The sequence below is a fragment of the Macaca fascicularis genome, chromosome 11 (genome assembly GCF_037993035.2).
Source record: "Macaca fascicularis isolate 582-1 chromosome 11, T2T-MFA8v1.1".
NCBI classification, from domain to species: domain Eukaryota; kingdom Metazoa; phylum Chordata; class Mammalia; order Primates; family Cercopithecidae; genus Macaca; species Macaca fascicularis.
Window position 1 is genome coordinate 106,141,184 of NC_088385.1, and position 27,413 is coordinate 106,168,596.

At 36.8% G+C, this 27,413-nt stretch overlaps 1 protein-coding gene across 22 annotated transcripts in view; it reads right to left on the reverse strand.

Annotated features, from left to right (window-relative positions):
- ANKS1B (ankyrin repeat and sterile alpha motif domain containing 1B) overlaps positions 1–27,413 on the reverse strand; it is a 1,288,070-nt gene that overhangs the window by 413,071 nt on the left and 847,586 nt on the right. For 11 of the 22 annotated variants that reach the window (XM_005571954.5, XM_015430681.4, XM_005571953.4 and 8 more), the window contains exon 15: positions 12,570–12,676. In XM_005571954.5, the coding sequence (XP_005572011.1) occupies positions 12,570–12,676 (107 nt within the window). 22 annotated transcript variants of the gene reach the window in all.

Here is a 27,413-nt window from a genome sequence, read left to right on the forward strand (position 1 = left end):
CTGTGTAGTATTCTATGGTGTATATGTACCACATTTTCTTTTTCCAGTCTATCATTGATAGGCATTTGGGTTGAATCTCATTTGATCTCTCATCAGCATTCTACCCAACTGATAACTTTCCCATGGAGCAAGCTTTTGGGGGAAAGATTATTCCACTTCTAAACACTTTGAATTTGAGGGGTCAGTAGAATATATAGGACGTAGAAAACTTTGCTTTTGTTGAGTTTCGGTGAAGTAACCTAAGATGAAAGTGCAGAGTGAGAAGAGAAGAGACTCAAGGACTAAGCCTGAGGGTACAGGCAGAAGCAGGGAGGGCTACAAAGAAGACTGAGAAGGTAGGAGGAGATAACAGAGACAGGGTTAGAAGTCAAGGACAAAAAGAGTTGTCATAAAAAAAAAAAGAGTGGTCAGAATCAAAGGCCAGAGAAAGATCAGGTAAATAGGAACTAGTAAGAGTATATTGTCTTTGGCAATTAAGAGTTTATTGGTTGCCATTTATAAATAATTTAAAGATGATGACAGAGGCTGATGGTATTAACACCTGACTGCATTTTTCTGAAGAGCAAGCCAGCAAGTGTAGGCATTCTTTTGGGAGGTTTGGTTATGAAGAGAAGAAGAGTAAGTGGATAGTGTCTAGAGCAGAATAAGAATTGAGGAAGGTTTTGAAAAAAACATCAGGTTATATCTGAGTTTGCTCAGAGAGGGTACAGAAGAAGGCTTCCCTAATATCACAGCATTATGCAACAACTAAAAATAGAATCTATTTCTTCTGCCTCCAGGATAATTGAGATAATACACGTGTAAGAGTTAAAAAAAACTATAAAGTACAATAAGAATTTGATTTAATGTTCTTCTTTCCACTATATTTTAATTCATTACCAGGAATTCGGTGGATTGCATTTTTAACTATATAACACACCCTTTACCCCACTCACTGCAACAAGAACCTCACTGCTATTTATTCAGCAGTTCTTAAATGATTGACTTGTTATGGATGATCTTTTGCTTGCTTCCTTTTGAAAGAGTGAGGGATTTCTGGAGTAAATGTTTGCCAGCCTGAATATTCCTGTTTACTTGTCCTAGGCTAACAGATAACTGGATGGGCCATATTGTTATACAGGCCTGATGAATGCCAAATGTTCAGCTCTATCTCTGCAGGATTACACCTTTCTGAAAAAAGAATGTATAATATAACTTCTGTCAAATAAACTTGTGATGTATTTGTTTCTAGGCCTCAAATTTCAAGCTCTCCCTCAAAACTTGGGAAGGACAAGCCTAATTCTCTTTGCCAGGCATCAGACCAGACATCAGCTTATAAACTCAAGATGTTCCATAATTTTTCAATATGAATTCTAATTATCTTTGCTCCTTCTAAAAGAAGGTAAAAGTATAACAATGTGGAATCTAATTCTGTGGACTCAAGGGGCAGAAATCAGTGACCTGATATTCAGAGGCCTATATTAATTATCCATTTTATTTTTCTCACCTCTGCAATTTGTAAGTAGAGTTGCAAGGGTTCTTATTCTTCAATGCTATTTTAGATCATACACTCTCAAATGAATGGATAGTTCTCAATGCCTATGATGTGCTTGATTCACACAGACTAGCCTAGGTTGTCTGAAATGAAGTCAGGGAGATGCATGCAATGACCTGTAAGGTATTGTTTCTGTGTCTTTGTAGCCTGAGTTCTCTTGTGGATAAAAATCTATAGCCTTTTATTATGACAGCTCATTACACCATAGGAAAAATTAAACTGAAAGACAGATCATATCTTCCATGAACACTGCTACTGTTTGATGTAGTGTCTCCTGCATGAATGAAATGACTGCCACTCAGAAGGTCTCATGGTCTGAGAACAAACGTGACCTGGAAATTCATCTGTATTTTTATAACCCTGTGTATGGTGAGAAGGTTTCCTTAGTCTAGACTGCATGAGGCCATTTTTTTCTTCTCTCTCACTTCTCTTGTTGCTATTCCTCTAAATCATCATCCACCTAAGATGAAGGAATGCTTATGCTATTTTTGTTTGTCCAGGGCTCAGATCTTTCTCAGCTCACTCAGATATGTTGCCCCAGTATCTTTTATTGAAAACTTTTCCCTATGGACTCAAATTGACCTGGGTTTAAATCTTGAGTGCTTTGGACCATATACTTAGTCTTTCTATAACTAAGTTTTGCCCTTGTAAAACTGGAATAATACTACATACTGTGTAACATTTGAGAGGGGGTAAAGATAATGTATGTGATAATCATATAACAAGTTCTTGATAAACAATAGTTACATTATTAAATTGGCTATATATTTTTTCTTTTGCCTAATCATCGATTTCCTTGGAGTGCTTCTATCAAGTAGTTATCAAGGGTAAGGATGGAAACCAAATAAATATTTCTTGTAAGTGTGATTTATTTAGGTACCAGAAGAGGCTGCAGAATGAAATGGAAAGAGTGTAGGGCTAGAAAGGTAACAAGTTCCTGGTTCTGGTGTTGCCAGTTCTCATATTAAATAGCAGTGTTATCTGTATATGATTACCCATCTATGACAAACTCTAAGTTATTAGAAAGATCGCATTCATCATTGATGAAAGACATCCTTCAGGTATCTGGAAGCTCATGTAAACCTCATGTAGATTGAGTTAATTCAATTAAATAGCTATTTATTGAATGATCATTATGGACTGTGCTTAGCAATGTGAGGGATAATAAACAAAGGTTACACACATACACACATTTATTGAGAACTGTTATGAGTTGAATTGTGTCACCCCAAATTTATATGTTGGAGTTCTAACCCCTAGTAGATATGTGGATGTAGATACACATCCTAGTAGGTATAGTAGGATGTGGCCTTATTTGGAGATAGGGTCTTTACAGACGTAATCAAGTTAAAATGAGGTAATTAGGGTGGGCCCTAATCAAATATGACTGGTGCATATTCGACATGCACAGAAGAAGAGAATTTGAAACACAAGGAAAAGGTGACCAAGGAGATAGGTCCAGAACGGCTCCTTCCCTTATAGCCCTCAGAGGAACCAACCCTGCTGGCACTTTGGTCTCAGGCTTCTGGCCTCCAGAACTGTGAGACAATAAATTTATCTTGTTTCAGCCACCTAGTTTGTGGTTCTTTGTTATGGCAGACATAGCAAACTGACATGAAGACCTACTGTGTGCTAGTAACTGGGAAACAACACTGAACAGGGCACTGTTCTTTGTTTCAGGGGAAGGAGTTTGGAAAAGAAGCAGATGCTTCAGTTCCATGTAATAAGCCTGCTCCAAGAGAAGTATGCACAGGGTGTCATGGGAGGACAGTGAAGGACAGTTGAGCATTACCAAAGGTTTGCTTAAGGCTCCTCAGCAGGGACTCCTAAGCCAGACTTTTGAAGTAAGAGTGCAAGAATGAGTGCAAGAAGCAAGTGTTCTGGGCAGAAAACAGTGTTTATATGAGGCAGTATATGCAAAGACGTGGATGTCTGAGTAGGTGTAGCACTGTTGTAGAACTGTAAGTAATCCAACATGGCCAGAGCTTAAGAGCAGTGAGATAAGGCTGGAGAGGTGAGCAAGTTCCAGGTCAGTAGCGGAAGGCTCCCTGGAGCAAGGGGAACGCCTAGGACCTTGAGGTAGGTCTTCCGTGATTGGTAATTGGGAGGACATAGGCTATGTTAGGTAGGAGGGAAATTGTAAACAAAAGTGAAGGCATATATTTATTTGGCAGTGAGCATTCTTGTCTGGTTAAAATAGACATCCTCTTGAGAAGCAGAGCAAGCAAGTGAGAAGAAAAGAAGTAAGATAAAGTCCCTCAAAGGACCAGAAGTATGACAAACTTGGAGTGCTTTGAGGGCAGGGCTAGTATCTTGTTTAGTGCCTGCAGTATAACAGTGACTCAAGAAACAATTGCTGAATAAGTGAAGGGAGAAATGGTGAATTCTGTCCTTTTACTGAATTGAGCAGGGACTTTTAGGTTACAGAGGTTTGGTTTTGAAATCTAGGCTCTGCTGGCAATTTTTTCTAACCTTGTTGAGTTTCATCCTCTTTATTTCTAATTGTAAGTATACTAATACTGATGGTATTGGTGAGAATTATATGGGATAATTTATGAAACTACATAGAACTTAAAAATTCCATTTGATCAATATTTATTAAGAAGCTACTATATGCCAAGCTCTGTGGTAGGCTTTAGGAATAGAAAGATAAACAAGACCCAATCTCTGCCTTTAAGGAATTTACTTTCTGTTGGGGGGACAGGAAAGCAGACATCTGAACAGATAAAAGAACTGTGATGCGATATAATAAGGACTAGCATAGAGCTAAGAACAGAGCACCGTGGGTGCACAGAGAAGGGACAGTTACGCCAGCCAGACGGCAGGATAGTGTTGGGGAATACTTCCTGGAGGAAGTGATGCTTAAGCTGATTCATGAACAATGATACACAATTAGGTGAAGAAGGAAGAAAAAGGAATTCCAAACATAGGGAACAACAGGCTTCCTTTGCAGCTGTGTTTTTCTAGTTCCTGTGCCTGTGCAATTCTCTTGCTGAAAATATACCCCAGTCGGCTTGGTGAAAGCAAAAACACCCTCCCTAGCTCTCGTCAGACTCCTGAAGGCTGGATTGTGCTCTGAACAGCCTCAGCTATTGGCTGGGTTCTCTTTAAACTAAACAGGCCTTCAGAAACCATTCATGTAGCCACCTGCCTGATATCCTCACTCTCTTTCTCCTGCCTTCTTTCTTTTCCTTCTATCCTCCCTCGGTATCTGCTTTCTTCTTCCTCTCATTAAACATTTCCTGTGTCTATGTGTGTAAACTATGGGCTGTGCCTGGAGATACAGGGGATAAAAGCATATATCTAACTCATAAGGAACTCAAAATTGAGAGTAGGGTCAGCAAGTTATGACCCATTGACCAGATCTGCCTGTTTTTGTAAATAAAGTTTTATTGGAACATGCCCACGCCCATTCATCTATGTACTTGGCTATGGCTGCTTTCATGCTACAATAGCTGAGTTGTGTAGTTGCAATAGAGACCATGTGGCTTGCAAAGCCTAAAATATTTACCATCTGGCCCTTTACAGAAAAAGTTTGCTGGCCCCTGTTCTAGTGTTTATATATGGCAGAAGTGGTGGGGATAGATGGACAAGTAAAGAGGTAATGTACCCCTGTAAGATAAGTTTTTCAAAAGGGTACGATAGAAGGAGAGTTCCTAACCCATACTTGGAGGTTGAGAAAAGAACTGAGAGCTAAAAAAAGTGACAAGTACGCTTAGAGCTAAAGGATAAAACGGAGTTAAGAGGGAAAGGAAGATCATTCTTGGCAGAGACAGTAGCATGTGCAAAGCCAGGCAATGAAAGAAAAATATGCAGTTCTCTATTGCAAAAGAGGAAGCGGTGAAAGATAAGGCTGGAAATAAGGTTGGGCCAGGTCATTAAGGATCCTAAATATGAAAGTCATATTAAGGATTTTAGCAATGTCCTATAATCTCTCCCATAGGTAACTGAGAACCTTTGAAGGATTTTAAGCAGAGTAGTGCTAAAGCAAGTGGTGCTCTAGAAAGATCACTCTGGCTGTAGGATAGTTAACATTTACTGGACATTTATTCTATGCCAGGTCTGTGCTAAATGCTCTTTGCATCTGGAAATGTCTATTGAGTAGCTGGACAGCGCTGGGAACCAGGTAGAAAGAGGTGAAACATGGGGAACAGATATGGATCTATGAGAACCAGGGATCTCCCTGAGGAATGGAAAGACGTAGAGCACCACCCTTGTTTGGAGGCATGAGGAGAAGTAGAACAACAGAGGTGATTGCAAAGGGGAGTCTAATGTCATGGAACACAAACAGAGAGTAAATAAGAAGGAGTGGATAGTGAAAATCAGATATTGTAAAGAGAGCTAAGAGAAGAGAAGTGGAAAAACAAGCAGGGGGCAGGGAACTGGTAAGAAGCAGATCAGAGCTGACTTAAAAGAGAGCAATTTCAGCAGAAAAGTTGAGAAACAAGCTGGGTTATAGGGTTAAGAAGTGGTTGGAAGTGAGAAAATGGAGGTCACTGCCACTGAACACTTGTTTGAGAGATGTATCTTTTTAAAGAAGAATAGAAATATGACTGTGGCTGGATTTCTTAAAATTAGGCTGTAATTCAGCAGCTTTGGTAACTTTTCTGATTCATGAGGAAAATTTCTCATCTCAAATATCTGGTCATTTGAAGTAATACTGGAGATCAAATTATGCAAATATGCTGCATGACTAAATTAAAGGCCTATTCATGTGAGCATTAGTTAGTAATGGGAGTTATATACTGCATTATTAGAAAATGGGGCAGCATATTTTAGTGCTTAAAAATTTAATCAGAGTAACTTCCAGAAGGAGGAAAAGGCTCATTTTTAACACAAGATTTGAATCATGGCTATTTTTTTTTCTTTTTCAGAAATCCATTCTTCCAAGATGGTCATCCCTGCACATGCCCTCATTTCTGACTTTCTGCTGCACAAGCAATCAGTATTCGTGCAAGGCTAATGGGATATACAAGAACAATTAGTAGCTCTGCCAGCACCAATATTGTACTTGTCTCTTTAAAGAGCTCAAAATATTAAATAACAATTGAAAAGAACATTTCTTCTAGACCCCTCATTAGATTGATTTTACAGATGAGTAAACTGAATCATAGAGAAACAAGATAGTGGAAATGAGAAGTCTTACTTTGGTTCTATCTCACACCTCTATAGGCTGTGCCTATTATATTTGTAATTAAGCTGTTGTCCAGATAAAGAATAACTCCCTCTTGGCTTTGACTTTTAGATACCAACAGATTTTTAAATTCTGGCAGTTGAAAAGGTTATGTTTTTTTTTTTCCTTTCAAAAGTGGGTTTGTAACTATTGGCCTAAATTATTTTAGAAAACTATAGCTGTACTTTCAACATAAGGCCACCCACTCAACTCTGAGCCTAGACTCTTTGAGAAATAAGAAGGTATAGGAAATTTGGCAGGTATTTTTCTCTTGTATCTTTAAATCTCAGTAAGTTCACAACATTTTCCTAACCAATATTGGAACAAGAAATTATCACAGGGGTGGGGAGGTGGTGGTGACTAGTCTCACCCTTTAAGGACAATTAATTTTTCTACTTCACAAGTTTAACTTCTTATTTGGATCACAATATGCTACTAAGATACTTAAAAGGTCACTTTTTCAGGCCAACTTTTCATTATAGAAAAGTTATGTAAAAGTGGAAAAGAGATGTAAGTACATTAACGTGTAAAATGCACCACAGCAATGGGAAAAAATGTTTTAATTAAATATGTATGAGCTCTATCGTGCACAAATGTTTTGTTCAAATGGATGACTCCAAGAGCTCTGTGGTTCCACTTCAGTGTCTAATAGGCACTACTCACTTTAACCTTCAGCAAGTCCTTTATGAATACTATCCACCCAAGTGTACAAAAATGCCAATTCATGTAGGGCCATCAGTATTATTGTTATTTCTTATTCTGTAAAGGCTGCATTTTGAACATTTTAATAAGGGTCAAAGCATTCCAAGTCAATCTAGTTGGCAATTGTTGGAAACACAGGAGGTGCTTTAGAAAATGAGTTGGTAATAATTTCATTCTTCCCCGTTTTGATTAGAGTTTACAAATATAACTGTCAGCTAGTTATCATGGTGAGGTTATGGATCAGCCCTCCTCCAAGTAATATAAACTTCTTTTTTTTTTTTTTTTTTTTTGAGACGGAGTCTCGCTCTGTCGCCCAGGCTGGAGTGCAGTGGCCGGATCTCAGCTCACTGCAAGCTCCGCCCCCCGGGTTTACGCCATTCTCCTGCCTCAGCCTCCCGAGTAGCTGGGACTACAGGCGCCCGCCACCTCGCCCGGCTAGTTTTTTTTGTATTTTTAGTAGAGACGGGGTTTCACCGTGTTAGCCAGGATGTTCTCGATCTCCTGACCTCGTGATCCGCCCGACTCGGCCTCCCAAAGTCCTGGGATTACAGGCTTGAGCCACCGCGCCCGTTCTTAATACAGTCTTCAGACTATGAATCTACCATAACACTGCCAGTGTTTTGATATCATCAGTATATTCATCTTCCTTTATTTCAAGCTATGTTAGATTTTACCTCTTCTATTATCTACTGTAATTTTTTGCTGACAACCAACTGTTAGTAAATACATATGTTGAGTGATGGTGATTATGTGAAGAATGAGGGGCAAGATCCCTTTGGTGCAGTGTGTGTGCACCCATGTGTGCATGAAGAAATGTGTGTATGTGTGATATGCATGTAAATAATATAGGTCTAAGGGAAATACTGTACTCTCCTTGAGGGTAAGGATCATGTCTTACTCACTGTTACATCCCTAGTGCTTAACACTGTCTCTGGCACATAAATGATGTCTGAGGAGTGTTTTTTGCATGAATGAGTGAAGGGTACTAATGGTCCATGTTCCCATTGGCAAAATAAGGCTTCCAGTTTAAAAATGAGACTGGAGGTCCACCTACAACAATCTGTTGTGTTTTTGGTTTTTACAGGCTGATTTCTATGCACACGGCATTATGCCGGGACTTGTGAGGAAAGCAAGGAAACTGAATACACAGAACTTGGGCTTGAGAAGCTTCCAGTCTAATTGGGGAGACAAGATACATACAAGTGAAAACTTAACTCCTAATTCTAGAGAGAGAATAATGGCATGCCAAATGTATTTTTTTTTCATGTCAAATGTAACCACTGGGTGAGTTCAGAAGAAAAGAAGCTGTTCTGTACTGCAACCATTAAAGAAAGCTACCTAAACCGGGCAGGAATTGAGTTATACCTTTGAGGATAAAAGACATCAGGGAAGGAAATGAAATGTCTGTCCAGGAGGAGTGGGTAGAGAATACAGATGAGCAAAGTTATTAAGATAAGAATAGATTCTTTGGGGCTTAAAATTTAGGAAGCAGTCATTAGACTTTGAAAAATAAATATGATGGTAGAGACAAATATAACAAGGAAATAAATAAGCATGCACGTTTTGTATAGTAATCACTTCATACCTAAACTCCTTGGTGAAAAAAAGTGTTGAAACTTAGACACATTCTCCATGTTGCAAACTCAGGGGAAGTGAGTGAAATGTCAGAGGGCATGGCAGCATTCCCAGAGGTTAGTGAGTATCAGGTAGGCTTTGCCAAGCATGAGGGAGGTGGTGATATTTGACTTCTGAGGAGATGAACAGGTAAGGTGGGATCTGGGCAGATTTTCAGACAAAAAATTCTGTTGTGAAGTGGCTTTTGGATTTAACATAGATGTAACTCTCCTAAAGTCTTAGGTGACCCGATGTACTTTTGAAACTATTCATTGATTGTACAAATTTCTATTTATTTTACATTTTTAAGGACACAGAAAGATCTAAACTGTGTGCATAACTATTCTACAAACCAAAATGAAAACCAAAATGAAATACATAAAGGAAAAGTTTGAAATTTTGTCTTTAAGATACAGGGAAAAAAAATCACACATCAGTAAAATCAAGGATAAATATCAGCCTGAAAGAGGAGCAATAATCAACACACATTTAAGAACAATTGGGGGCCAGGTGTGGTGGCTCACGCCTGTAATCCCAGCACTTTGGGAGGCCGAGGCAGGCGGATCATTTGAGATCAGGAGTTCTAGACCAGCCTGGTCGACATGGTGAAACCCTGTCTCTACTAAAATTATAAAAATTAGCTTGGTTTGGTGGTGCACACCTGTAATCTCAGCTACATGGGAGGCTGAGGCAGGAGAATTGCTTGAATTGGAAAGATGGAGGCTGCAGGGAGCTGAGATCACACCACTGCACTCCAGTCTGGGTAACAAAGTGAGACTCCCTCTAAAAAAAAGAACCAAATACCAAAAAACAAAAAACAACTGGGGTCTTTCTTTTCTAACCATATCTAGACATTGGTGAAAACAGTCCTTATTAAAGATAATCATAGCCATGGAGATAAATCATCCATGTATTGCATTAATGTGTGAGAGGATGTATTTAGACAGATTTAGCAAATAATTTTTAAAGCTTTCAATAAATACTTTAAGTTACTTATATAGACGTTTTAAATTCGCATTCATTAATGGATTCTTGATTGAATAAAAAATTAACTTCTGAAAATATTTCCTAAATAAAGTACATCTATGCATGGATGCACTATGATGTTTCAACCAACATTAATTATATCCTTTTGATTTCTACTGTCTTGTTCAAAAACGCTAATAAGACCTGCACTACATCATAGTTAATAGGAGTGTGGTGCTTGTTGCTTAGGCAACCGGAGGAATAAATGCAGGTCAGAATGTGCTTCAGCAAAAACAAAAGCTAGAATATGATACTGAGTGGAAACTAAGTAAGTCTAACAGATTTTTCACCACATTAAAGAAATATGTTTCTTACAGCAAGCCAATCATATTCATGTATTTAACTAAGTTTGCAATTATATAAATTAGATTATGTAGATCAATAAATAATTTTTATAAAGGTAGAAATTAATCGCTTATGATACTAGTAGCAAATAAATGGTGTATAACAGCATGTAAAGCACTAATTGATTATACCACTTCATGATTTGCTTCATTTTCATAATTAATTAACTCCTCTAAATGGCAATTCAAAGTTTTTTCAAAAGATAATTCTGTCTCATGAAGAAAGTATTTGATTGGTCCATCTAAATTAATAATATTTTCTTATTTTCTAGGAAATTATACCAAATACTTTGAATTAAACAAGTAAAGAATATAATCTACGATTAGCCCTTGGTTACATCACATATACCCAGGATTTTGCCTTCCATATAAATTTTGAAGTGCTTATACATGATTCATTCATGAATAATTTTTACAATCTCTCTTTGAATGCTTATTTGAAACCTGTTTGATTAACCTTTAAGTTCGAGGCTTTCAAAAAGGTATTATATTTGCTCATAAGTGTTTAACATTCGGAGGAAAAATAAGCTGAATTAAAGTCTTTCAGCGTGGCCAAATGATCCAGGAAATCCAAAGACCTAACTTCTCATGGGACCAGAATAAATTTGGAGAAGGATTTGAAGGGTGGGAATGAGAAACCCTTATTTCAAGTAGACGTAGGGAGAAATAATTAAGATATTGAAATGTACAGTAAACATAAATAATAATAAGAAGACTTCAATTCTCTTTGATAGTTCCTCTAATTCTTAATGCCATCTGTTTAGTGTCCTAAGTCTGTCCTAAATCTGCTCAGTGTTCTAAGACTTTCATAGCAATTGAATAACTTTCACTTTTTTCCATTTCAATACCCAAATATCTTGTCTATATAACCAGTGATAGTACTTGATAAACACAAGAAAAATAACAGTAGCTGCATATCTCAGTATAAAAAAAACCAACAAATCACTCATAAAGCATTCTGTGCATATAGTTACTTAGAGCTCATATATCTTACTATACTTATGTCTTTTATTTTTAAAATCTCTTGGGCATACATACTTTTGGAGAAGAAGCAGAAGTCGAATAATGTTAATAATCTTCAAATCTATAATACTCAAGTCAACCTCAGAGAAAAGTAATCTAAGACAGAAATTAAAAAATCTAACCAGCTTTCACTATTGTGTTATCATTTCTGGTACTAGTAAGCTGCAGGTGTCAGCCCTATTATTTTATTTAGGTAGGGCTATTACTTATTTCCACAAGTCATTTGTGTTCTACATGCCCGTGTTATGTAGGTCTCTCTAAATTTAGGGAGTGATATGTGTGATGGGTACTTAAAATAAAGGAAAGGTAATAGAGCTGTGACGTAGCTTAACAAGGGGAACTGATGAGCACCGGGGGAGGTATGGGAATGATTAGAAAGCTGAATTGTTGGTTTGCACAGTTCCCCATCCTCCTTCCTCACCTATACGCAAAACGGTGGAAACTTAGCACATGCCAGGTTTCGACTGCATGTAGAGCAGAATTCAGAAGTACATGACTATACTTAGTCCACCAACCTCTCTTTCTAAATATTGACAGCTAAATAACCAAAGTGTTTATTTTCCGCCTAAAGTAATAAACAACACTTCATCGTTCTTCAATCAGCATGTGGAAGTAAACGCTCTCCATAAATGACCATCTGAAGCAATTTGCTAATGAACTGAAGGTTGTCCACATGATTTAAACTGCTTATTGAACAATTATCAGGAAAAGAAACGATCTTCACACCATAAACACAGCAAATTGTCTCATTAACCACTAAATGCTGATGCTCAAGTGAAATAATATAATAATCAAGAATTAGCTGAAGAGTGATATAATCCAAGTATTCTAAGATTACAAATTTATAAAAAAATCATACAAAGAATGACAGGGAGAATATCAGTATTAATTTTCTTTCACTGCCTATAAATAGCACTCTCATCAGTTCATTCATATAACATATATGTATATAGATACATACAGATCTCATTTTTTAGCAAGAGTCTATATGTACACAGTAAGTTCAGTCCTGAGGGCATCCAATTTTCCAATGCAGTTACATACATAAATCTGACCGATTTTGGTGCAAATCAGGCTGCCTCTGAGCCACGTAAGACACATAAGAAGCAAAGACAGACAAAAGGCAGCTCCGTGGACACAGAGAGCGTCTTACCATAAACTGCACATTGTCAAATCCATTAGCCATCAGGTGGTTCTCGTACTGAGGTAGCCCAATGCTTTCCAACCATTGTCCCACTGTTTGGACAGGGCATCTGGGTCCTGTAAGAGGATGAAGAGGGAAGCGTTTAAGCAGGGAGTAGCCGTCCACGGGGTAATAGCGGTAGTCCTGGGCTGAGAGGTGGCATTGCCACATCATGCCCCTGGGAAAGTTGCTATCAAAGGAGCCCGCCAGCTTGACAGATTAATGTTCTCAGCGAGACAGCAAAGTCAGAAGTAAAACATAGTTTGTCAGGCAGGCTGTGGAGTATGACTTGATCCTAGCTCCACATTTCTTACATATTAATCTTTACTACCGACCAGTATGTCATACAGCCCCCAAAACCAGGCAGCAGAAGAAGGCATATCAAGCTGTCAGCTTGGGCTGGTCTGCGTTCTATGTGATTGTTGGAGTACTCCACAATGAGCAATGCACGGCCGGCAGCCAGAATTCTTTTTTATCAAGTACTCCTACACTCATCAGTATGCAGCTCCATGCTCCTTGCTCCCCCTCGCTCGCTCCCCTTCATTACCCAGCCCAGGCTACACCTCGCATTTTCAATAATAGCCATCAGATAAGGCAGATTTTTTTTGTCTGCAAGCTGTAAGCCTGCTGCTGCTGCTTCCTCCTACACACCCATCCAAGCGTCAATCTTGAATGATGAGAGCAGTCAAAACAAATGCAGAAAATAGCAAGATTCAAAAGCAAACCAAAGTGCTTAAATCTGAATTGAATCTTCATACTGGTTATACGTTACAGAGCTATTTGTTGTGGAATTTTACGTTTCAAAAGACACCAGGAAACGCGAAGCTTGAACTATAGCTTATAACAGAGCTCACGACAGGTTCCCTTTTTCCTTTTCCTTTCTTCCCTGTCTTTTCTTCTTCTTTTTTAAATGCAGCACAGATAAATGTTTCTGATCTGAAGCTTTGCAGTGTTTGGAGAATAATTATTCTGTTTCTTTACCATGCTATAGCAAAATAAGCCTATCCGAGATATATATATATATATTTTTTTTCTTTTTTGAAATACTGCAAAATACAGAAACTGCATCGCAATCTTGAAGTCAAGATAATTTATTTCTTGTTTGCATGGTTTCTTCCAAACAAAAGTATTATTAGGTACAAGAAATCCTTTTTCCCCTTTGATATTTATAACCCGATCTACCAGGGTTACCATTCTAAATTAGCTATAAAGGAAACATTAACAGGGTATAATTGTTTTTTAATAAAGAAGATGAGCCTTAACTCAAAATAATTCAAGAATAACAGATGTAAATGTGTGAGTTTTACTGAATGGCAGATAGACTTGGTAATTTATTTAACAATTGGGAGAAACCAGGGATTAAGAATAGAACCCACAGGACTAGATCATCAGAAGAAATAGACTCTTAAGATTGGGAGAGAAGTTGCAGAAAGGTTAGTCTAACCCTTTTCCTAACGGAGGCATCCCTAGCTAAAATGTTCCTAGAAGAATATCTTCCAACTTCTACTTGAATACTGCCTGTAACAGAGCTCTTACTACTTCTCACGAAGCCTCAATTTATTAGAAAGATATTTCACTTCCTACCTTGCTTCTACTCACTGCTCCAGCTCTGCCTTTGGAGAAGCACAGATTGAGAACGGTGCCTCTTCCACATAAAGAGCTTTAAAATTTAAAGACAACTCTCTCATCCCCCGAGAGCAGCCGCCTGGCACATAGCAAGTGCCTAATACAAATTTATTGAATAAATGAAACATCACTTTTCTTTTTTCCTCAAACCTCATCTTTCTCTGTTTCCTTTCTCTTTTTAAGGGCATTGTCAACTTTCCTAGCACACAGACATTAAACCTTAAAACATCTTCTACCTCTCTTTCACTACTGAAATCAGTCCCCAGGTTCTATCACCCCTCTTTCCCAGTGTGATCCATTCCCTTGATTCTATTTCCTGTTTTACGTTTACAGAACTGCCGCCTACATTGATTTTGTCCTCATAGTTCAGGCACACCTAGCCTAGCGGAACAACGACTTCTATATTGGTCTTTCTACCTCTGATATTGAAAAAAATTAATTTTATGCATGGTATCAGAATAATCCCTTCAAGACACAGTTTTGATTACTACTCCCTGTTTCAAAACCCTTCTGTGGTTTTCTGTTGTCTTCAAAATCAACTCCCAGCTCCTCTGATGACATTTTGGGGTCTTCATGATTGACTGCAGTTCATCTAACTTTATTTCCCCTTTTCCACTGCTCTAGCCAGTCAGGATTACTTGCCAGTCTCTAAAGCCACCCCATAATCCACTTTGGTTGGCTTTATTATGTCCCCACATTTCTGTCCCTTTGTTGGCTTTGAATCAGATGCTATTTCCATTATGAAACCTCTTCTAATCTTCTATCAGGAATAAATCTCTTTCTTTTCTGTCTTAAATGGCATTTTTAGGCCCTCTATTGTAACAGGTATTTTCTGCCTTCAATTTTAGTTGTTTGTGTCTGACTTACTTCTTGAAAGCAGGCAATATGCTTTGCTAATATTGCACATAGTAAAGATTCAGTACATACCTGCTAAACAAAATAATGTAATTTCACAATCCAAAGTACAAAAAATTCTTCTATTTTCAAATTTAAAAACAGTTTTAACTTTATCCCAAGTCTCTACATTATTTATTTAGAAGAAGATAACTTGTTTTTTAAACAGATTTTTTCAGGTCTTTTAGCTCATCATCCTCATCCTCTTTTTGAATAAGCAGCCCTGGGTGGACTGCATCGTACTTGATTATGTTTTGTTGCTGATTGGTCCTGGATTTTTAAATAAGATCAAAGAGTTTGTAGTAGTCTATGAATCAATCTTAATAGATTCTAGCTGCTCAACATTACCTGTAGGAGAAGCTAAAAACAAGACGCTATTTGTCCCTGGCCAGCTCTAAAGCTGTTACAAGGGGGAAAAAAAGGAAAGTCTCAATTATAGCTTCTCCTAGGATCACAGCCACAGTGCTCCTCCTGGTCATTTTAAATTATAAATAGTTAAGTACACTACATAGAAATTGAGTAAACATGACGATAACATTTTGGCTTGGCAAGGCACATGCTGATTGGCCAGCTCTTCAAATCTGTTTCATCTCTTAAAATGCAAACCAGGGGCCAAGTACCTGGCAGAGCACCATACACATCCTACTTATTAAATAAACTTTATTAAATAAATGCCTGAGTAACTAAATGAATAAATGATATTGGAAATGGCTTTCTTGAGATTCTCACTTCTTAATATAGAGAGAGGTAAAGAGGGAGAGGAGAGAAAGAATGTGTGTGTGCACAGACATAGAGAGTGGACTAATAGACACTGCAGACTCAGAAAGGGGGAGAGTGGGAGAAGGGTGAGAGATGTGAGATTACATAATGGGTACAGTGTACACTATTTTGGTGGTGGGTACACTAAAAGCCCAGACCTCACCACTATGGATATATCCATGTAACAAATCTGTACTTGTACCCCTTAGATCAATAAAAATAAATAAAATTATATATTACAAAAGAGAGTATATTTGTGGTGGGGGTTATTTCAAGGTTCAGACTGCTATATAAGAACACAAATCAGAGAAAATGGTGGTTATGAACTGCTTTACAAAGTTTATATAGACTGCCTGAATTTTATTCTTTTAGCTATTCAATCCTTCAATTTTTATTCAATAATTTTTACATGTTGACAAAATGTTATAATACATGGAGGATGAGCTGGGAGAGGATGGGGTAGACTGAGGTATAAAACAGAAGGAAGAAGGGGAAAAAAAAAAGACCCTGAGTCATGTTGTTTGTCTGTGGTTTTGTTAAAGTATTTTTCTCATGAGTCAAACCTCTAAAAGAATCTTGGTTCAGGTCTGAAGATCACTCTGTAATAGTGTTTAAATATATTACTCGCTTTACCTAAAATACTTTTATGGAGTCTTAAAATTCTTAAAGCATAACAACACACTAATTAGGCAGGAACCTTTATTCAACTAGAATGTCTTTAATTCCAAAAGTGAGACAAGAGGAAGGAAAGAAGAAACTGACCATTATTTCAGGCTACCATGTCCTAGGCAGTGTGGTGTGAATTATTATCCCTATTTACCATAAGGAAACTGAAGCTCAGAGTATGTGGTGAAAACAGGAATTTTCTTTGTCACAGTCTTTTAAAAAATAATAATTCTAGGGGTTTTACTCCCATAATGGCAGTGTGAGGAGCTCCACAGGTCCAAGCCCCAGTCAAAAAACTTAACTGTTGAAAATTATAAACAAACAATAAAAAAAGCCTACACAAACAAAAACCGAAAACAATGCCAACAAAAACCAACCATCAAAGTCTTTGCAAAGTGTCCTAAGAGCATATAATGTAAAAATGTTTATTCCAAAAACAGACACTAAAACTTGGTAAGAACAGAGATTCTGAGATTCTGTAGCACTTGAGCCATGACTTCCTCTGGCCCCTCCTTCCCCTGCAACTCATCTCCATAGATGCTCCACTTTGGTTGAAAGTGTCCAAGAGAAAGGGCTTCCCTTCCCCTCAAATCCCAACCAAGAGGCACGGGATCTCATCAAAAGGGGCAGGCCAGCATTTCCAATTTCCTCTAAATCTAAGTTGTAGAGGTTCAATTCCTGGTAAGTGTGCCTGAGAGGTCAGGGGCTCCCTTCTTCCACCCAGACCCCATTCATAGAGTGGAAAGTTCATCCCAGCTGGGTCAGGCCAAAAATATTGGGATCTTGACTGCCCTCGACTGCTTACATATAGGATAGAGGTTCCATGCCCAGAAAGGTAAACTAAGAAGACCAGAGGCTATCATTCCTGCCCCTTGTGTGGAAGATTGGCTCAAAGATTTTGCTTAAAGGGACAGTCAGTTTATAAGAACAGAAAGCTCTAAAGCTTTCCCCCAAGAGGTTGACTTATTTGTTTGTTTTTAATTTTTATTTTGTGTTTAGGAGTACATGTTCAGGTTTGCCACCTGGGTATATTATGCGATGTTAAGGTTTGGGGCATGAATGATCCTGTCACCCAGATACTGAGCATAGTAGCTAATAGTTTTTCTTACCTTGTCCCCCTCCATCCTTCCCTACTCCAGTAGTCCCCAGTTTCTATTGATGTCTTCTTCATGTCCATGAATACCCAATATTTAGCTCCCACTTATAAGTGAGAACATACAGCATTTGGTTTTCTGTTCCTGCATTTATTTCCTTAGAATAATGGTCTCCAGCTGCATCTATGTTGCTGAAAAGGATATAATTTTTTTTCTTTTTTAATGGACGTGTAGTATTCAATGGAATATATGTACCATGTTTTCTTTATCCAGTCCACCATTGATGAGTACCCTGGTTGATGCCATGTCTTTGTTATTGTGAATAGTACTGCGATGAACATATTAGCACAGATATCTTTTTGGCAGAATGATTTATTTTCTTTTGGATATAGACCCAGTAATGGGACTGCTGGGTCAAATGGTAGTTTGTTTTAAGTTCTTTGAGAAATCTCCAAACTGCTTTCCACAGAGGCTGAACTAATTGACATTCCCACCAACAGTGCATAAGCATCCCTTTTTTCTGCAGCCTCGCCAGCAGCTATTATGTCTCTTAGTAATAGCCATTCTGACTGATGAGAAATGGTATCTCATTGTGTCTTTGATTTGCACTTCTCTGATGATCAGTGACACTGAGCATTGTTTCGTATGTTTTTTGGCCACTTGTATGTCTTCTTTTGAGAAGTGTCTGTTCATGTCTTTTGCCCATTTTTAATGTGGTTATTTATTTTTATTTGTTAAATTAAGTTCCTTATAGATTCTGGATATTAGATATTTGTTGGAAGCATAGTTTGTAAATATTTTCTCCCATTCTGTACATTCTGTAGGCTGTCTTTTTATTCTGTTGATAGTTTCTTTTGCTGTACAGAAGCTCTTTAATTTAGTTAGGTCCCACTTATCAATTTTTGTTTTTGTTGCAATTGCTTTTGAGGATTAAGTCATAAATTCTTCCCCAAGCCCAATGTCCAGAATGGTGTTTTCTCAGTTTTCTTCTAAGATTCTTTTTTTTTTTTTTTTTTGAGATGGAGTCTTGCTCTGTCACCCAGGCTGGAGTGCAGTGGTGCTGTCTCGGCTCACTACAATCTCCGTCTCCTGGGTTCATGCCATTTTCCTGTCTCAGCCTCCTGAGTAGATGGGACTATAGGCACTCACCACCATGCCAGGCTATTTTTTTCTTTTTTCTTTTTTTGTATTTTAGTAGAGATGGGGTTTCACCATGTTAGCCAGGATGGTCTCGATCTCCTGACCTCATGATTTGCCCACCTCGGCCTCCCAAAGTGCTGGGATTACAGGCATGAGCCACCATGCCCGGCCTCTTCTAGGATTCTTATAGTTTGAGGTCTTATATTTAAATCTTGAATCCATCTTGAGGTAGTCTTGTATATGGTGAAAGGTAGGGGTCCAGTTTCATTCTTCTGCATATCGCTAGACAGCTATCCCAGCACAATTTGTTGCATAAGGAGTCCTTTCCTCATTGCTTATTTTTGTTGATTTGTCAAATATCAGGTAGCTGTAGGTATGTGGCTTTACATCTGGGTTCTCTATTCTCTTCCATTGGTGTATGTGTCTGTGTTTGTACCAGTATCATGCTATTTTGTTTATTGTAGCCTTATAGTATAGTTTAAAGTCAGGCAATGCAATGCCTCTGGCTTTTTTCTTTTTGTTTAGGACTGCTTTGGCTATTTGGCCTCTTTTTGATTCAACATGAATTTTAGAAAAGTTTTTTCTAGTTCTGTGAAAACTGATGTTGGTAGTTTGATAGGAATAGCATTGAATCTGTAGATTGCTTTGGCAAGTATGGTCATTTTAACCATATTGATTCTTTCAATCCATGAGCACAGAATGTTTTTCCATTTGTTTATGAAACTGAGTTTATTTGACACAGAGTGTGAGGAAGTTTAAACCTAAAGCTGTTATCAAAATCAATGGAGATTACACAGTGGCTCATTCCTGTAATCCCAGCAATTTGGGAGGCTGAGGCGAGAGGATCGCTTGAATTTGAGACCAGCTTGGGCAACATAGCAAGCCCTCCATCTCTACAAACAATTAAAAAGTAGCCAGAGATGATGGCATGTGCCTATCATCCCAGCTACTCAGGAGGTTGAGATGGGAGGACTCCAAGGCTGCAATGAGCTATGATTGCACCACTGCACTCCATCCTGGTTAACACAGCAAGACCCTGTCTGTAAAAAAACAAAACAAACCAAAACAAAAAAACCCCCCCCCAAAACCCAATGGAGATATTTTGGTGACAAACAATCAAAAAGTGACTAATAGCTACAGTAGAGAAATAAGCTAAATGGTAGGTTAGCTAATTTTAGAGAAACAGAGAAAGACAGTTAAGAAGAGCCCTGTTGAGGTCAAAAGAAACTTCAAATACTAGCTTCAAAAGTTCCTCCTTCCCAAATTTAATTGGAGCAGACTCTGGAGCAATTTATAGCTGATGGATTGTCAAAAACAATGGAGCAATCAGCAGGCAATTACTGGAGTCTAATATCTGGATGTGATATCAAATGAGACAGACAACAGAAAGATTAGGAAAAGAGACAAAGAGAGCCCTGGTATAACCACCGCCATCCCAAAACTGTGCAGATGGCCAAGGCTACACCCTTGAGAAGATAAATACAATGTGATGCATCCATACAATTGAATATTACTTGACAATAAAAATAAATTAAGTGCTGATATATGCTGCAAATTTCACAAACCTTGAAAACATCATGTCAAGTGAAAAAAAAAGCTAGTTATAAAAGACTATATATTGTATAATTCTGTTTAAATAAAAGGTCAAGAACAGACAAATCTATAGAGACAGAACGTAGATTAGGGGTTTCCTAGGGCTGGAGAAGGGAACTATGGAAAGTGACTATTAATGGATTTAGGGTTTCTTTTTAGAGTGATGAAAATGTTTTAAAATTGTGATGACAGTTGCACAGCTCTGTGAATATACTAAAAACAACTGAATTGTACCTTTTAAATCAGTTATTTTTATATATGTATTTTATATACTGTATCAGTAGATTTAAAATTATTGAATGATGATATAAAATAACAATAAAAATAAATCTTAAAATTTCTTTAAATTTACAAGAACAAAATGCACATACATAATTGTATATAAATATACATTGGGATTGTTTCATGCATACTGGTAGTTTTAGTTTTAGTGCTCTGGGTTTTTTTTTCTTCTCTAGTTTTCTTGGTTACTCCTTCTTCCATTCCTGTCCTACAATCTGCATCATCCATCCTCCCTGCAAGGTTATTCATGTTAACAAACTGGTATATATATTCACATATATTTACCCATTTTCAAATAACACACACACAAAGGCAGATATGTTTGGATATATATGTATATGGGAGAGTATTTTTGGTATGGTTTCATCAAAATGAAATAATATCACTCACTTTTCTGAACCTTAGTTTGCTCATTTAACATCTTATAAAAATTCTACTGGCCGGGTGTGGTGGCTCACGCCTAATCTCAGCACTTTGGGAGGCCGAGGCAGGCGGATCACAAGGTCAGGAGTTCAAGACCAGCCTAGCCAATATGGTGAAACCTTGTCTCTACTAAAAATACAAAAATTAGCCAGGCATGGTGGCAGGCACCTGTAGTCCCAGCTGCTCTGGAGGCTGAGGGAGGAGAATCACTTGAACTCGGGAGTTGGAGGTTGCAGTGAGCCGAGATCACACTACTGCACCCTAGCCTGGGCGACAGAGCGAGTCTGTCAAAAAAAAAAAAAAAATTCTACTAAGTAAATGAGTTTTAATTAATTATTTATTGGTTATTTCTAAAAACTTAAAATAGTTATTTTTAGTTATTTAAAACTTTTAAAAAATAACTACATAATAGTCCATAATGTGGATGAACCACTGTTTATTCAGTTCTTTGCCTGCTATCTCTAGGATATCTTTGCCTGATATCCATCCTTTTATTTTCTTTTTTTAAAGATTTTTATTTTGAAATAGTTGTCAATTTGCATGAATTTATAAGAAATAATAGAGTGATTCTGCATACATTTTATTCAGTTTTCTCCAGTTGTGACATGCTGTATGACTTTAGCACAGTATCACAATATCACAGCCAGGTCATTGGCAGTGAAAAAAATCCACTTACCCTGTTTATATGTCCTGTGTTTTACATGCACTCTGTGTGTGTGTGTGTGTGTGTGTGTGTGTGTGTGTGTGTGTAGTTCTGTACAATTTTATCACATGAGTAGATCATGTGGCTGTCATCACAGTCGAGACACTGACAGCACCATTGTAAGAATCCCTCCTGGAACTTTTTTTCTGGCCATAGCCTTCTTCCTCCCTTTCCCATTTTTTGACCCCTGGCAACTACTAATCTGTGTCCATCTCTATCATTTTATCATTTCAAGAATGTCACATGAATAAAATCATATACTGTGTAACCTTTTGGAATTGGGATTTTTCATTCAGCAGAATTCCTCTGAAATCCATACAAATTATTCAGTGTGTCAGCAGCTTATTTTTTCGTTTCTGAGTAGTATTCCATGATATCGATGTCCACACCATTTACCCATTCTCTTCCAGAGTGGCTGTGCCATTTTACATTCCCATTAATAGCATACAAATGATCCAGTTTCTTTGCATCTTCACTAGCATTTGGTGTTGTCAATTTTTTTATGTAGTCATTCTGATAGGTATGTACTGATATTTCATTGTGGTTTTAATTTGTATTTCCTTCATGGCTTATCATGTTGAAGAAAATCTTATTGACTGTATTTTTCTGTTAAAACGTCTGTTCATGTCTTTTGCTCTTTTCTTCATTGGATTGTTTTTCTACTGTTGAGTTTTGAGAATTCTTTACATAGACCAGATACTAGGCATTTGTTGGATTTTTTATCAATTTTTTTTATGGATCATGTTTTTGGTGTCTATTCCATTATTTTTAACTTTAAAAAATTAGCATTTAAAAATGTGTCTCATAAATAGCCTGGAGCTGTAATTTTTTAATCTGGAGTTTTATGGGCTTACATTTTAATGGGCAAATACAGTTTGGAGTAATGACAATCATGCTTGATTTTAACTATTCCATCTTATTTTATGTTAATATTTATTTACATTGTTGTTTCCTCATTTTCCTTTTCTTCATTTTTGGTACTCTGGTGACATTCTTATTCACTCTATTTTTCCCTTTTTAACTTTGCGACTCTGAGATACTTCTCTATTCCTTTCAAGGTTACTTTATCTTTCTCTGCTGTAATGATCAGATATATACTTTTCTATGACTATTTGAAAATAAGTTACCAATTATTTCCCTCTCAAAAATGCTCTATATCCTTCATACTCCAGTAAAATTAGACGCTCAGAATGTTTTCCCTTCTTTGTTCTCTTTTTCCTACAACCACATGTGATCTCTGGAATGCTTTTCCTTTACCCATCTGCCTTATTCCCAAACAGTTCCTAGGTTTTCCTGATAATCATTTAGTAAACATTTTCCTAGTTGATTACTAGAATTTCCTCATAGTGTATTCCTCCTATTTAAAGAGTCTTAGGCACACTCCCAGTTGGTTTATACATTTCATTTTAGATTTAATTATTGTAAAGATTCATTGGTCACCACTATTTCATATCCTTTAATCTTGAGGTTTCTGTTTCCATTTGTTTGTAGTTTAGTTAGAATAGTTTCCCATATATTCAGAAAATATTTTAAACTGATTAATCATAAAAACAGAGTGAATCAAAATTTGTGATATGCAGGTAAAATGGTACTTGAAGATAAATGTATAGTACTAAATGTCTATATTAGACAGGCAGAAATACTCACCACTATACTAGTAAGGAACAACGCCTACCTTAGAAACGACAAGAATTTCAAATCATTTACCTCAGAATTCACTTTAAGAAATGAGAGTAAGATGAAAGATAACTCCAACAAAAATAAGCAGAAGTAAGGAAATTAAAGATCAGAGGGGAAATAAAAGAAACAAAAGGTCAATAGAGAAAAATCAATGAAACCAAAAGCTGTTTTTTGAGTTGATTAGTCCAACTGGTAAATCTCTATTCAGGCTGACCAGGAAATAAAGGAGAATAAAGAAGTAATCAATACCAGGAATGAGAGAAGTGACAGTCTAAGATATTTTATGGCTATAAAAAGGATAATAAAGAAATGTTATGAATAACTGTTAGTAAATATAGCAACTTAGATGAAATGACAAATTCACTGAAAGAAGCAAGGTACCAAACCTCACTCATGTAGAAAAATTCATAACTGACTAGCTCTCTACCTATTGAAGTAATTGTATTTGCAGTTAAAATCTTCATTCAAAACAAAACAAAACTTCAGGCCTCAATGGCTCTAGTGTTAAATTCTACCAAATATATAATGAAGAAATAATAGTAATTCTTCCAGAAAGTTGAAGAGAGAGAATATTTGCCAACTTATTCTATGAAGCCAGCATTATTTTGATACCAAAATCAGATCAAGACATTATGAGAAAAGAAAACCATATATATCAGTGTCTGTCATAAACATAGATATAAAAATTCTAACAAAATTTTGGCAAATAGTATCCAACAATATATATGAGGTAATACAATATGGCTAAGTGAGGTTTACCCCAATAATGCAAGGTCTGTTAAACATGGGAGAATCAATTAATGTGATTCATCAGATTAACTAATAAAGAAAAACTATATAATCATCTCAGCAGATGCAAGAAATCATTTGACAAAATCCAGCATCTACTTATCATAAAAACTCTCAGCAAAATAGAAAGAAATTTCTTAATCCTGATAAAAAGGCATTTATAAACAACCTACAGTTATCACCATACTAAGTTGTGAAAGACTTAATGCTTTTCTGTTAAGGTTAGAAACACAGCAAGGATGTCCACTCTCAACACTTCTACCCAACATTGTCCTGGAGGTTCTAGCTAGTGCAGTAAGTTACAAAAAGAAATAAAATGCATTCATACTGGAAAGGAAGCAGTAGAAGTGCTTCTTGCTTCTATTCACATATGGCATGGTTTTCTATGTATAAAATCCTATGAGACCTACATAAAAACTACAAGAAATAATAAGTGAGTTTAGCTAAGTTGCAGGATATAAGATCAATATACAAACATCAACTGTATTTCTCTACACTAACAATAAACAATTGGAATTTGAAATAAAAACCAACATAATTTACAACAGCACCAAAACTATGAAATTCTAAGGAATAAAACTGTCAAAAGATGTGTCAAACCCAATTAAATATTGCTGGGAAAAATCATACAGGACCTAAATAAATGGAAAGATACACTATGTTAATGAATTGGCACAGTCAACATTGTTAACGTATCTGTTTTTCCCAAATACGTCTATAAATTCAATTTAATCCTAATCAAAATCCCAACAGAGGTGCTTTGCTTGGTAGAAATTGTCAAGCTTCTCCTAAATTTCACATGAAATGCAAATGACCCAGAATAACCAAAACAACTTTGAAAAAAAGAACAAAGTTGACACAGCTATATTACCTGACTTTAACACTTATTATAAAGACATTATCTACACAATAGGATATTGGGGTCAAGATAGACAAACAGATCAATGAAACAAAATATAGGGTTCAGGAATAGTGTGACACACAGAGGGTCAATTGACTTGACAAAGGTGAAAAATCAGATCTGTAAAGAAAGGAGAGACTTTCAATGAATTATGTTGGAAGAATAGAATACCTATATGCCAAAAAATTAATTTGATCCATATCTTTCATCATATATAAAAATTATCTCAAACTGTATCATAGGCCTACACATACAATCTAAAACTACAAAATTTCTAGAAGAAAACTTAGGAAAAAATTTAGGGAAAGTCTTAACCTTATGTTAAGTACTAGAAGTACAATTATAAAAGAAAAAAATGATAAACAACTAAAATTTTCAGACTCTTGCCTTTGAAAGACAATATTAAGAGAATGAAAAACCACTGATTAGAACATTTGTGAATCGTGTGATAACAAACGTATATCCAGAATATATAAAGAACTCTCAAAACTCAGTAAAATAAGAAAATAAATCAATTTTTAAAAATGAGCAAAAGATTTGAACAGAATCAGAGAAGATATATGGAAGGGAAATAAGCATTTGAAAAGATGCTCAACATCGCTAGTCATTAGGAAAATGCAAATGAAAATAACAATGAGATACTACTTGTTAGAATGTCTAAAACTAAAAAGGCGGATACCAAGTGGTGACAATGATGCGAATTAAGAGAAACTCTCATTCCCTGCTGGTGAGAATAGAAAATGTTACAACCACTTTGGAAAACAGTTTGATGGTTTCTTAAAAAGCCAAATATACACCCACTAGATGACCCAGCCATTTTACTGCTGAATATTTACCCAAAAGAAATAAAAACATATGCCATACAGAGACTTGTATAGGCGTGTTCACAGCAGCTTTATTTGTAATAGCCAACAACTAGAAACATCCTAAAAGTCCATCAACAGATGAATGGATAAACAAATTGTAGCATATCTATACAATTGAATATTATTCAGCAAAAAAAAAGAATGGATAGTTCATACACACAAGACAGGGATGCATGTCAAAATCATTTTGCACAGTGAAAGAAACCAGACCAAAAGAATACTTTCTGTATGATTCCATTTATATAAAGTTCTAGAGAGTACAAACTTAACTATAGTGACAGAAAACAGATCAATGGCTCCTTGGGGATAGGACAAGGTTGGTAGGATTACAAAGGGGCAAAAGGAAACTTTTAGGGCTGATGAATATATTCCTTTTCTTGATTGTGCTGATGGTTTCACAGGTGTGTATACATTTCTCAAGTATCAAAAAGGGCACACTTTAAATATGTGCCATTTGTTGTAGGTTAATCATACCTCAATAAGCCTAGTTTAAAAAGTTAAGCCTGGCGTGGTGGCTCACGCCTGTAATCCCAGCACTTGGGGAGGCTGAGGCGGGTGGATCGCCTGAGGTCAGGAGTATGAGATCAGCCTGCCCAACATAGTGAAATCCCGTCTCTACTAAAAATACAAAAAAATTAGCTGGGCAGGATGGCGGGAGCCTGTAATCCCAGCTACTCAGGAGGTTGAGGCAGGAGAATTGCTTGAACCTGGGAGGTGGAGGTTGCAGTGAGCTGAGATTGCACCACCGCACTCCAGCCTGGGCAACAAGAGCGAAAATCCACAAAAAAAAAAAAAAAAAAAAAAAAGAAGTTAAAAAAATAAAAGTAGAAAAAGGAAATACGGAATGATGGGGAGGGAAGTAACTGATTTTAGACAGAATAATCAGAGACTACTTCTCAGAATAATCAGAGAATGCCTCTCTGAAAAGGTAATATTTGAACAGACTTGAAGGTATTGAGGGAGCAAGCCATTCCGGCATCTAGGTAAAGTCTAGGCAGTGGGAACGGTAAATTTGAAGACCAATGATCTGCTCTATATTGTAATGCCATGGTGATCCTAAGGGGGTGAAACTCTGTAGTACCTCAATTTTGGCATGTTCTTAATATCAGTCTTCTTATGTATTGCATAGCCATTGAAGTCCTAGGAGATTGGGATAAATGTGTTATTTCAGGACATTGTCTGAAAACTGTCATAACTGTATTAAAATAAACTCATAATATTAGTTTAGGTATCTAAAATTAATTTACTCTTTTAAAAGTAAAAGGCAGCTAATATTCTGATTAATTTCAGACATTTCTTAATTAGGTTCCAGTTAATTAGGGGAGAAATACTTCTTTTTATACTTTATTCATTTCTTCAGCATTCACTGATTTCTTCAATAAATATTTATATTCTAAG